The 13,283-nt window shown below is 50.6% G+C and overlaps 1 protein-coding gene across 1 annotated transcript in view; it reads left to right on the forward strand.

The window, feature by feature from the left end:
* SCARF2 (scavenger receptor class F member 2) overlaps positions 1-13,283 on the forward strand; it is a 104,707-nt gene that overhangs the window by 44,088 nt on the left and 47,336 nt on the right. The window contains exons 7-8 of the mRNA XM_077835281.1: positions 1,224-1,327; positions 7,577-7,694. Of these exons, the coding sequence (XP_077691407.1) occupies positions 1,224-1,327; positions 7,577-7,694 (222 nt within the window). The remainder of the gene's footprint in view (positions 1-1,223; positions 1,328-7,576; positions 7,695-13,283) is intronic.

The raw sequence follows: 13,283 nt of genomic DNA on the forward strand, positions 1-13,283 counted from the left end.
AAAACATAGAATACAGACGTAGAAGTATTTGGAATCCGGAAGAAATACAAATTGCAATTCTATTAATTTTATTTTATTATAATGATTGGTGGCACTGGTAGGCTTCGAACTTGCTTAAAAATTGTAACTATATCAATAAAACATTGTGTTCAGCTGATACTGTATATATTGTGGCTAGGAAAACTAATGTTCAGCATTTCATTTTCATCATGGAAAAACAGATTTTTATATTTTTTTATCTGAGAATTTTGGTTTTTTTATCACGGAAAACTAGGATCCCCGGTCATCATAACCTGGCCTCCTGCGGGACGTGATGGCATCCCAGTGCGAACAGGCAGGACCAAGCATTGGGAAACACCCTGAGGGACCATGCAGCCCCAAGCCCTGCAGAGTGATGCTTTTTCTCTTATTTCTGGCTCATTGCCCACTCTGCCCTTCCAGCACCAGCGACTGGTCTAGGAGAGCCCTAGCCCAGGAGAGCCCCATCATCTCCCGCTAGAGGGAGGCACATGGTTGCTGCAGGCTGGAGTGGCAATGGAATCTACCTGCCAATGCCCCAGCTCCTGTCTGCTCCTTCCCAGGGCAGATGGTGTCCTGGCCCCTGGGACAGCACAGGGAGCCTTGGGTGCTCTGGGTGCTGATGTCATCATGGACTGCTGTAGGAAGTGTGAGGCCACGGCACAGCTTTTGGCAGATAAATGCCAGATGTTAAGGCCTGTTGGGTTGTGGACTATGGGCTTGGCCCATGCCGGCGATTGTGTCAGGAGCTGGGATCTCAGTCCAGGCCTGTATCCCCATTCCTCATTTACCCTGGGCCATTCCTTCACTGGCCCCCAGGGTGGGTGCCACAGAAGTTACCAGGGCTTTCCCATCTGTAACCCCCATGGCTGTGGCCCTCTGCTCCCCTGCCCCAGGCTGCTGGCAGATGCTTGTGTGTCTGGCCAGTGGTGACCATACAGCTCCTCCCTCTGTCCCTTCCAGCCCGCAGCTCAAGCCTGGAATGGGGAGTGGGGGAATGGCTGGGGCTCCTGGGACATGTCTCTTGTCGCTTGAGCCACCAGAATGTGACAGTTTCCTCCCAGCACAGCTCCACCCCCAGTCGGAGATCCAGGGCAGGTGTTGCAGCTCCAGGGGCCCTGGGGTCTGAATCCACAGAGAGGGCTGTGGGGAGCCCAGTGGGGGGCTCAGAATCGCTGATGTGGGACTCTCTCTCTCCTCTCCAGCTGTAACCTGACATGCCCAGCTGGTCAGTACGGAGTCAACTGCGCGAAGTCCTGCAGCTGCCATGATGACACATGTGACCCCCTGACTGGAGCCTGCCACATGGGTGAGTGCAGCAGTTGTGTCTGGGTGTGGAGTCGGATGGGGAGGGGGCAGGGCCCCTTTCTGCTATATTATCTAGAAAATAGGAGCTGTGGGGGTGGGGCTTTCAGCTGTCCTGGGCTTCTCTCCCCAGGCACTCCAGCCCCCCTTACCCACTGCACCCAATCCTGTTGCTAAGAGGAGCCAGGCCCACTTGCCCCACGCATAATTGAGATGCTCCCCAACTCTTCCTACACCTGCTGTCCAGGAGAGTGCCCCCTCCCCCTGCACTGGTTGGCTTGGATCAGGTAGGTTCTCCCAGCACCAGATGAGCACTACACGCGCATCTTAGAGCCACAGCCTGACCTCTGGCACACTTCCGGTACGGGGCCTTCAGTCTCTCTCCTGTGCAGACGTCAGGGCTCATCGTCCAGGTTCCATAACCAGAGGATGGCCACTGTGTCAAGGGAGTCTAGACATTGTGGGCTGCTCTCCAGATGTCAGGTTGGGCACCTTCCACCACGTGATTTATTGTTTGCAAAGCTGCCCCACCGTCACCGTGTGGGAAGGAAACCAGGACAAGCTGGTGCATGGATGCTGCAGCTCTGGTCGAGCCAGAGAGGCTCCTGTTGAGCCTGATCCAGAATCTGCAATCAGGCGGACAAGGGAGCAGGGTAAATTCTTGAATGCATTTAGTGTGTTAGACTTGCTTTCCCACTGATGGTCCTACTCTGTTAGGACCAGCAGCAGTGAAGATGTTGTTATCAGCCCAGGCTGCTGGGGTGCATGCAGTGACCATAGCAATAGGATGTTTTCATGTAGGGAACAGTCTAATTGCATTGTGTATGAACAGTATGGATTAAGCCTGGCTTTGCAGCAACTTCTCCCCAATTGTTCCACCATTGTCCAGAGATCTCAAGCCACAGCACTCTGTTGTTCTGGTCCTGGGCGCACTATCAGACATGCACAGAGCTCTGCTGATGTCCCTCAATCCCGACCTCAATCCTAGGCCAGTTCTGTTCCCTCCCACACACGCAACTCTTCAATACCTCTCAGTCCGAGCCCTGGCTCTACTGTGATTGAAATGACCAGTCATGCCAGACTCTGGTGGTATTGTAGCATGAACTCAGACCTATGGGGGTTCATCCTCGCGAGGCAAGGAAGTGGTGTTTTACTGACACGTGTTTAACAGCGGAGCTGTGGGACATGCTGCCGAGTGGTCAGTGCAGGTGTGGACCCAATGCAGTGAGCCCTGCTTTGATCCACAGCTAGTGGGCATGATGCTGACCGCGCCATGTCTGTGTCTGGCTGGCTGGCAGAATTGTGTCACCTGACCTGCCTGTTACAAATCAGCTTTAAACCCTATTTAATTGTCTAGTGAAAGGGTGACCAAAAATGAAAACCAAATGCATGAGCTCAGCCTGGCAATTCATATACCCCTCTCCCGCACCATGGAGATAGCAGCTCTATTTGCTGTCTCCCACCGGGGACTCTGTTCAGTCCAGTGGTTGGCACAGACCATCCCATCTGGAATTTGCACAGAGCAGTTCCTTGCACAGGGAGGGGAAGCTGGAGAATCCTCATTTTGGTCACCTGGGCCCTCTGGCTCTAGCTCCCTGCTCTGATCTGCTTTTCTGTCTCCCTCAAGCCCCATGTGGGAGTCCCTTTGGAGCCTGAAAGAAGCCACAGTTGGACTGAGCCCTGCTGGGCCAGAAGGCTCCAGATCTCACTTTTGCTCAGGCACAGGGACCCCCGGAGGATGATGAGAGATGCCATGCTCCAAAGGATAGTGACCAAGAAGACTGGCTGAGCTGCCTTGCAAGCAACACTGGGGAACCCGAGACAAGAGATCAAGATGGCCATGGGTTGAGCAGGATCAGAACCCACTCTGAACACCGGCAGAGAGAAGTGTTAGAGCAGGAGCAGTGCACCATTACGCACAGAGTGTCAGGGATCTGCTAGCTCGAGGGGTTGTGATACATTCTGCCTCCCCTGCACCAGTTGCTGGGAGATTCCTCTCTTTCTGCATAGCCCCAGCCCCAATGTAAGGGCCATGACTGGAGAATTGCTGCTCTCCCACTCTTCCCTGCAGCTGGAAAGGCCCCTTGGGAGCCAGCAGTGGAACTGGCTCCACCTTCATCCTCCTTCCTCCCCAGCAGGGTCCACACAAAGTGAGGTGAGGCCTTCCCCAGGAATCAGGCCCACCACATCACAGCCAAGCCCAGTAGCAGCCACTAGATAGGAGAGTATTCTGTGGTGTTAGGAAGTGAAATGCATGGAACGCTCCAACTGAAATCCTGCAGGGCCAGGAAATTCCAGTCCGTACAGTACAGACAGCAACGCCAGCCTCATTGCACCTTGGGAGCACTGCTCATTCCTGCATCTCTGGTTACACAGATGGTTTAAAATTATTCATCTTCCTGTGGGACCCATGAAATGTGCCAGATGCTTTCTCTCCAATGCCACCTGTCTCCTTTCTCCCTTTCATCTCAAAGCTCATTGGACCTGCCGTCTGCAACTGCTGATTGGAGTTCTTCTCCTCCAATGCCATCTTAGACCCTTTCCAATCCAGCATCCTCCCTCTGTACACCACTGAAACAGCTCTCACCAGAATGTCCTCTCCCTGGCCAAGCCCAGAGCCAGTACTCCATCCCCCTCAACCTGCCACCTTCCATGCCTTCAACCCTGCTGTTCTTCTTGGAATGGAGCGCACTTCGGGTTCTGAGCCTCTTTCCTCTCCCAGGTCCCCTCCTCCCTTTCTCATCACTCTGTCAGTGTTTCAGATGGAGGATCCTCTTCTTACCTGATCATCTTCTTTTACAGAGGGTCCCCCAGAGCTCTTTGTTGTTGCCTCCCCTTCTCCCTTTAACCTTGTCTGCACAATATCATTCAAAACCACACGTTGACTATTTTCTTCCTGCTGACAACCCCCAAATCTTAGGGGCAGCCCTATGAACTCTCAGGGAAGACTGGGTAGGAGCAGGGAGGTGACATGTAGTTTAGATGAGACCATGACTGAACACCACATCCAGTTCTGGTGTCAAAATTCAAAAATATGTTGACAAAATGCAGAGGATTCAGAGATGAGCCACAAGAATGATTCAAGATCTGGAAAACCTGCCTTATAGTGAGAGATGCAAGGAGATCACTGTATATACATTAATAAAGAGCAGGTTAAGAGTTATCACAGTCTACAAGTGCCCACAGGGGGAAAAGATTTCCGATAGTAGATGGCTCTAAATCTGCAGCTCCAGAGAACTTTCATCCCAGAGTTTTATAAGAGCTGGCTGAGGAGTGTGCTGTACCATTAATGTTGATTTTCAAAAGTCTTGAAATAGTGGAGATGTTTCAGAAGACTGGAAGAAAGTGAATGGTGTGCTAATTTCAAAAAAGATAAATGACCCATATAATTATAGGCTTGTTAGCCTGACATCAATCCTGGGCAAGATAATGGAGCAGCTGCCACAGAACTCGATTAATAACTAAAGGGGAGTAATGTAATTAATGCCAATCAGCATGGGTTTATGGAAAATAGATGCTGTCAGGGACAATGGGTCTTGAACACTGGTACACTGGGCTCTTAAGAGCCAATAAGTTCTGATCTGTCACTTTGTGTCCTCTTAATGATCCCCAGAACTACAAGCCCAGCACTGATGGAGAACTCCAGTTCTGGGATCTGACTGGTGGAACTCCTGCAGTCTCAATTAGTCCCCTGCTCTATTTAAATCAAGCAGAGGAACAGGAAGTTGTCTGTACAATGAGGTTTCTCCTATTTAGGATGCCCCCACACCCCGAGCTACCTGCTCCTACTGCCTGACTCTGGTCTCTTGGTAACATGACCCTGCCTGTCTCACGACACCTGATTCTCTATCTACCCTCTGGCCTGTCTTGGACTCCGATCTCCTGGTGTACACTTAGCCTGGCCCTGATTCGTGTGGCTTCCACTAGCTCAGACCACCCACAAGCTGGTCGTGCCACAAGCTAACTTGAGATTTTCTTTGGATGAGATTACAGCTTTGGTTGAAATAGTGTTGACGTAATATATTTAGGCTTCTGTAAGGTGTTTGACTCGGTGCTACATGACATTTCAATTAAAAAACTAGAGCGATATAAAATTAATATGGCACACATTAAATGGATTAAAAACTGGCTAGCTGGTATGTCTCAAAAGGTTACTGCAAATGGGGAATTGTCATTGAATGGATGTGTTTCCAGTGGAGTGCCACAAGGATCAGTTCTTGCCCCTAAGCTATTTAGCATCTTTATCAGTGCTCTGGAAGAAAACTTAAAATCCTCTTGGATAAAGTTTGCAGATGAGACAAACTGGGGGAGAGGTAAATAACAAAAAGGATAGGTCACTGATTCAGAGCACTATGGATCAATTGGTAAACTGGGTGCAAGCAAACAATATGCATTTTAATATGGATAAATGTAAATGTATACATGTAGGAACAAAGAACATAGGCCACACATACAGGATGAGGGATTCTAGCCTGGGAAGCAGTTACTCTGAAAAACATTTGGGGGATGGATTGGGTGGTTAATCAGCTGAACATGAGCTCCCAATGGACGCTGTGGTCAAAAGAGCTAACGCGATCCTAGGATGTATAAACAGGGGGGTCTCCATTAGGAGTAGAGAAGTTATTTTACCTCTTGGTTTGGTACTGGTGGGACCCCTGCTGGAATAGCATGGCCAGGTTGGGTTCCCACAATCCAAACAGGCTGTTGATAATTGGAGAGGATTTTGAGAAGAGGCCCGAGAATGATTAAAGGATTAGAAAACCTGTCTTAAAGTGATTGAACTTTTTGATCAACTTGAGTTTATCTATTTAGCTTAACAAAGAGAAGGCTCAGGGGTGATTTGATCACAGTCTGTAGTTATCTACATGGGGAACAAATATTTAATAATGGGCTCTTCAGTCTAGCAGAGAAAGGCCCAACACGATCCAGTGGCTGGAAGTTGAAGCTAGACAAATTCAGACTGGAAATAGGTTGTTCATTAACAGTGAGAGTTAACATTATTAACAGTGAGAGTCATTAACCACTGGAACCATTTACCAAGGGTTGTGGTGGATTCTCCATTGTTGACCATTTTTCAATCAAGATTGGATGTTTCTTCTAAAAGCTCTGTTCTACGAATTATTGTGGGGCAGGTCTCTGGCCTGTGTGATACAGGAGGTCAGATGAGATGATTGTAAGGGATCCTTCTGGCCTTGGAATCTATGAGCAATCTGTGTGACAAAGGCAGAACAAGATCTAATTGGTGGGAGCTGCAGCTAGAGAATTTCAGACTAGAAATAAGGGACACATTTTTAACAGTGAGGATAATTAACCACTGAACAACTCACCTAGGGGTGCGGTGGATTCTCTGTCACTTGGAATCTTTAACACTGGGATTCTCAAAGGGACATAAAGGCCTGAATTACAATGGGTATTGGGCATCTAACTTTCTGAGGATCCTTTGAAAATCCCAGTCAAAATCAAGATTGGGTGCCTCTTTCTAAGAGATCTGCTCTGGCAGATCTCTGGGTGCAGAAATTCTCTGGCCTGTGTTATAGCAGAGGTCAGACTAGATGATCACAATGGTGCCCTTGGGTTTAAAATTTATTAATTGTGCGTTTTTGCCAATTTGCCCCACTCACATCCAGTCAAACTGATGCTGGCTCATTGCTTTGGCCATGTCACTCCTCTTTTTGCATCCCTCCGTTGGTTCCACTGTATCAAACACCAACTGCCGGGCTTCACTTTCAGGGCCCTTCATGGCCATCCCCACCTACGTATCATCTCTCAGATGCTATTGACGCTGACTCTGCTCCGCCAGTGACACCAGCCCCAGGGCTCACCGTGGGGCAGAGGGGCAGCCCTGGGGCCTACCGTGGGGCAGAGGGGCAGCTCAGAAACTGTCACCCCCAAAGGGGAGAGATTTTATCATGGACTTTTCAGTGAGCACCGAGGTGTTCAGCCTCATCGAGACACATGGGACTGACACACTCCCTGCCCCTAATGATCTAAACAGCAACCTGACATGGCCAGGCAGAGAGCTCAGGACTCTGCTTGGCGGGGACTCAGGTGATTGGACTCAGTGAGGGTGTCTGAGCCGCCTGTGTTGAGGCGTTTGGTGGGGAGGGGCAGGAAACGGGAGGTGCCTTCCCTCCCTCTTTCCCCACTCCAACTAGCCAGCCCATAGGATCTGGGACAGGCCTGGGATGAGCGACTGGCTCTCTACCCGTCCCCAGGGCAGTGTGTTAATGGAGTGCCTTGGGTGTCTTTTCAGAGGCCAATCAACGGATGGGGGTGATTGCAGCAGGGGCCCTGCTGGCTTTGCTGCTCATCCTGCTCCTCTCGCTGCTCTGCTGCTGCTGTGTCTGTCGCAAGAAGGAGGAAGCTCAGGGGTAAGTGTCTGTGCCTTTGCCTCACCAGTGAGAGCCCAGTGCACGGCCTTCCTGGAGCCGCTGCCGTCCATCCTGGAGCTGCCGGGCTCCTTGCTGCTGGCCTTAGGCACTGACCATCCCACCAGGTCCCCCAGCTCTGATTGCTGGGGGAGAGTCTGGTCCCATGTGGTTCCATGGGACACGCTGCGGGGGCCTGCCACTGGGGCTGGGGGAAAACAGCCACTGAACCTATCCAAGGGAGCAACATGTTCTTTTCAGATGGAATCTGCCATGGCAATGTTCAGGTTTTGGATGGAAAAATTTTTGGGGAAAAATTTAAAATTTCCTTCAAGTTTTGGAAACCATCCATAGCCTGAGAACTCCCCTCCCCTGGGAGACACTATCCTAGATTCTCCCCCCATCCCCCCAGGAGGCTATCCTAGAATAATCTCCCCCCAGGAGAGAGAGCCTAGAATTTCCTCTCCCCAGCCCCTGCCCTCTCCCAGCACCCTCCAGCTCAGACTGGCAAAGGTCATGCACTCCTTACAAACTGAGCAGCAGCCAGCTTCGGGGATGGCTTAAGGTATGTCTACTCTGGAGCTGGAAGTGCCATTCCCCGCAGAGTAGCCGTGGCAGAGCTAGCAGCGGGAGGGGCAAGCTGTCCTGAGTACATACCAAGGGTCTTAGACAGGATCACACCCGGCCAGCTAGTCCCCCCGCCCGCCGCTCATCCAGGTGTGGCTATCCTCTGCTTTTAGGGCTGGCTCGGTCAGGAAAGAGGTGGCCTAATTGGAGAGATTCCAGAGGAGAGCGACAAAAACATTCAAATGTTTACAAAACCTGACGCAGGTGGAAAGGTTAAAAAATGGGGCATGTTTAGTAGTGAAAGAAGAAGGAGGAGAAGGACCTTGGAGTATTGGTTGATCACAGGATGACTATGAGCCGCCAATGTGATATCGCCGTGAAAAAAGCTAATGCGGTCTCGGGATGCATTAGGCAAGGTATTTCCAGTAGAGATAAGGAGGTTTTAGTACCGTTATACAAGGCACTGGTGAGACCTCACCTGGAATACGGGGTGCAGTTCTGGTCTCCCATGTTTAGGAAGGATGAATTCAAACTGGAACTGGTACAGAGAAGGGCTACTGGGATGATCCAAGGAATGGAAAACCTGCCTTATGAAAGGAGACTCAAGGAGCTTGGCTTGTTTAGCCTAACCAAAAGAAGGTTGAGGGGAGATATGATTGCTCTCTATAAATATATCAGAGGGATAAATACCGGAGAGGGAGAGGAATTCTTTAAGCTCAATACCAATGTGGACACAAGAACAAATGAATATAAACTGGCCATCGGGAAGTTTAGACTTGAAACTAGACGAAGGTTTCTAACCATCAGAGGAGTGAAGTTTTGGAATAGCCTTCCAAGGGAAGCAGTGGGGGCAAAAGATCTATCTGGCTTTAAGATTAAACTTGATAAGTTTATGGAGGAGATGGTATGATGGGATAATATGATTTTGGCAATTAATTGATCTTTAAATATTCATGGTAAATAGGCCCAATGGCCTGTGATGGGATGTTAGATGGGGTGGGATCTGAGTTACTACAGAGAATTCTTTCCTGGGTATCTGGCTGTTGAATCTTGCCCATATGCTCAGGGTTCAGCTGATTGCCATATTTGGGGTTGGGAAGGAATTTTCCTCCAGGGCAGATTGGAAGAGGTCCTGGGGTTTTTCACCTTCCTCTGTAGCATGGGGCACGGGTCACTTGCTGGAGGATTCTCTGAAGTCTTTAAACCACGATTTGAGGACTTCAATAGCTAAGACATTGGTGAGAGGTTTATCGCAGGAGTGGGCCGGTGAGAATCTGTGGCCTGCATTGTGCAGGAGGTCAGACTAGATGATCATAATGGTCCCTTCTGACCTTAATATCTATGAATCTAAGAAGACTGATGTTGGGAGGCTGACAACAGTCTTCAAACGTGTTAAGGGCTGCTATAAAGAGGATGATGATTGATTGTTGTCTGTCCCCTGACGGCAGGACAAGAAGTAATGGGCTTCATCTGCAGTGAGGGAGATTTAGGTTCGATATTAGGAAATCTTGTCTAACTAAAGGGATAGTTCAGCTCTTGAGCAGGTTCCCAAGGGAGGGTGTGGAATCCCGTCATTGGAGGATTTTAAGACCAGCTTGGACAAACACCCGTCAGAGATGGTCTAGGGTTATTTGGTCTTGCCTCAGCCCTTGTTGCCTCTGTGTCCTTGGGAGCAGCTGCTGGGCCAGCTGTACTCATGGCCCCATTAGCAAGCACCCTGATACCTCTTCTTGTGCAGCAGGCTTGTGCCCCACAGTGCCAGACTCTGACAGGCAAGTTTAAATCCCCACCCTGAACATCACCTCCCTGCAGGGTCACCATTTATCTTGCTGCCTGAAAAGGAAAAGTGGCAAAGAGCCAGTCCTGCTGGAGTGCAGTCTGGGAGCCTGCCCAGCCACCATGTCCTCACTGCTGTACTGAGGTATCTGTGCCCCTGAGTGGGGGGCAGGTCCTGAGCCCCCTCCTCTACTGCCCTGGCCCCTGGGATCTCCAGGGGAAAACGCTGCACTCAGCATGGCCGTAGCAATGCTGTGTGCACATGACCTCAGCCTCTGCTCCTCCCACCATCCCCTGGATGGCTCATAATCCTTTCCAGCATGGGCCCAGCCATGCACTGTGTACTGCCAATCAGCCTCTTGCCCCTGACCCCAAGGGGAAGCCTGACCCCCTTATGCCTGCAGGAGCTCAATGGATATTCCAGCCACTGAGGTTGGTGGGTTCAGCATTCAGGCCAGGCTCTGCCAGAGGTCGGGCTGCAACCAGAGCCCCGTGTGCCTGTGTTACCCTTCAGTCTCTAGTCACAGCTCTTAGCTCAGTCTCTCATTTTATTTACACAGTAGATCATCGAGCAATTCTTATTGCCACTCTGGATACACATGTAGCACCCACCCTGGGCGTGTGCTGCTCAGTGTACACCAGACAGGCAGAAACATGGGAGAAACAGCATGTGTCCGACTGTTAAAGAGCATGTTCAGAGATGGATGGTCTTGTGGTCAAAGCGCAGCACTGGGGATCAGGGGTTGTGGGGGCTAAGCCTGCGCTCAGCACTTACTCTGTGACCTTAGACGGGTCTCATCCAGTGTTGTAGTGGTTTAAAAAAAAAAAGTGAGTAAATGAACCTAAACTAAACTCCACTTTCCAAGAAAGAGAAGTGGATAAACTGTTTACCCTCGTCTATGCTACCAGTCTCATCGCTGCTCTGTGTCTCAGCAGACTGAGGGGAAGTCCCTGCAGGGACATGATACGGCACCATGCAATAGTGGTTGTAAAGTGCTTTGAGATCCTCCCTCTACAAGTGCTCTCAGCCTCTGGCTCATGCCCCTAGGCCAAGGGGGCATTTGGGGGCAGGAAGAGGAAAATGCAGCATTAACCAGACCAAGGTGTTTCCCGACATGTTGGAAATGGCGCCTTGCCCATCATCCAAGGAATCAAGGAGGTGAGTGTGCCCTTGCCTTAGATCTCCCACAAAGCAGCCACCTGTAGAGGGCACAGAACCCTATCAATGAGAAATCTACATGATGGGGACTGCGCTGCATGATTGCCAAATGCTGGGAGATCAGTCAAGAGGCCCATTCACACAGGGAGAAGAGAGCTGGCATAGGAGCTCGTTAATCTGGCGGACAAGGCAGAATGGGCTCCGATGGCTGGGAGCTAATGCTAGGCAAATTCAGAATAGAAACACGGCACCGATTTTTAACAGTGAGGGGAAGTAGCCATTGGAACAATTTATCCAAGGACATGGGGGATTGCCTATAACTGGGAGCCCTTCAGTCAGGACTGGGGGTCTCTTTCTAAAGATCTGCTCTGGCTCAACTAGAGGTTATTGGGCTAGACGCAGGAATCCCTGGGTGGGTTCTCTGCCCTGTAAACCCAGGAGGTCAGACTAGATCAGGATGGGTACTTATGGCCTTGGAATCTGTGAATCCATAACAAAAATCCAACTTGAATGGGAGCACTTTTGCTCAGCCAGGACCCTAGCCCCTCACCCCTCCTCCTCATTCCATTCTGCTCAGATGGGTCTCTCGCCCCCCTACCTCTCTCCTCCCCTCTGCTGCTCAGCCAGGGCCCCCACTTGGTGCACTCCCACCCATTTCTACAGTAATGCTGGTTAAAATCAATGTAAAAAGTTTCACAGCAAGGGAGTGCATTTTCCCTCATTCTCTGCAATGAGTGAACTACTTTTGCAGACACTTTCCAAACATTTTCGACCTCAGACACAGACTGAGCCTGGAAATTTCAACCAAAAAGGTGAAGATTTCTGAAAACTCTGGGTAATTGCAAACAGGTTTTTAGTAATGGCCACTCTTAGCAGCCTTCAATCCCCTGGCTTGGGCCCAACCCCCAGGGCTTTGCCATCTGCCAGTGCAGCTGTCCTCCAGTGCAGGGTGACGAGGGGGTGCAGCCACCTCTGGGCAGAAAGTCCATCTAACAATGCACTGCAAAGAGGCCCTGGAGTCAGGGAAAGCACTGCCAAGCAGAAGCTCAGGGAAATGTAGATTGGAAGAACATAGTTACTGCCATAGAATTGGACAAGACACCAGGGTCAAACTTGTGCTGTTACAAAGGCCATGAAATCTTTGATGCCCACAAGGGATCAGGTCTGAACCTCCCCAGCTGGCATAGCAGCAGAGTGACGCTGATGTGGAGAAAAGTGTACGACCTGTGGAGTAACTGGTCCCATTACGCCCTCAGCTTCCCCAGGTCTTCCTGACTAAGTACTGGCCTCCTGACTTGATAGCTGCCCCAGTACCACCCACGTGGGCAGATGGGCTCAGCCTTGGGCACCTAGCCCCAGCGCTGCTCATGCGTCTACTGCCAAACTGTTCTTTTCTCCCCAAGCCGGGAATCACACCTGCCGGCTGCTGTGCCCAGACGGTGACTGCAAGGCTGCGTGAAAGTGAAAAGGAAACAGACGCCACTGGGACTGGGACCAAACAGCTCACTGAGAGAAAAATTAAAAGAGGGTCAAAATGTCTGGCTGTTTGGGGGAAATGGACATGTTGGGTAGCTCAGTAGAGCACTGGCCCACTTGTAGCGAGAGACTGCAATGGCCTATATGTGATGACAGGGCATGGGCAGTCATGCCTAATGGCTAGAGCAGGAATCATGCCTGGTGGTTGCAGCAGGAGTTCAGAGCCAGGAACCAGAGTCAAGGGTCAGAGCTGGAGTCAGAAACCAGAGTCAAGCTGGGGTCAGAGCTGGAGCCAGGAGGAAGCAGGGCTGGAACAGAGTGGAGCAGGACAAGAATAAGGCTGGAGCAAGGCTAGGAACAAGGCAGGCACAGGAGCAATCGCAGCTGCAGGGTTAATTGATGACCAGTCAGCAACCTGCTGCTGCTGAGTTCAGAAGCAGGTCTACTGGTTCCCTCCTGCCAATCAAGCAGGCTGGTCAATCAGACTGTCCTACCACAACCCAGCTGGCTAGTCCTCAGGCTCAGCTAAAGAATATCACTCCTGATGGTATCCTCCTCTCAAGGAGTCCTTCCAAGGGCCCTCTGCCCAGGCTTCTCTGGATGAACTCAGCGGA

This window comes from Eretmochelys imbricata, chromosome 15 (assembly GCF_965152235.1).
Source record: "Eretmochelys imbricata isolate rEreImb1 chromosome 15, rEreImb1.hap1, whole genome shotgun sequence".
NCBI classification, from domain to species: Eukaryota; Metazoa; Chordata; order Testudines; family Cheloniidae; genus Eretmochelys; species Eretmochelys imbricata.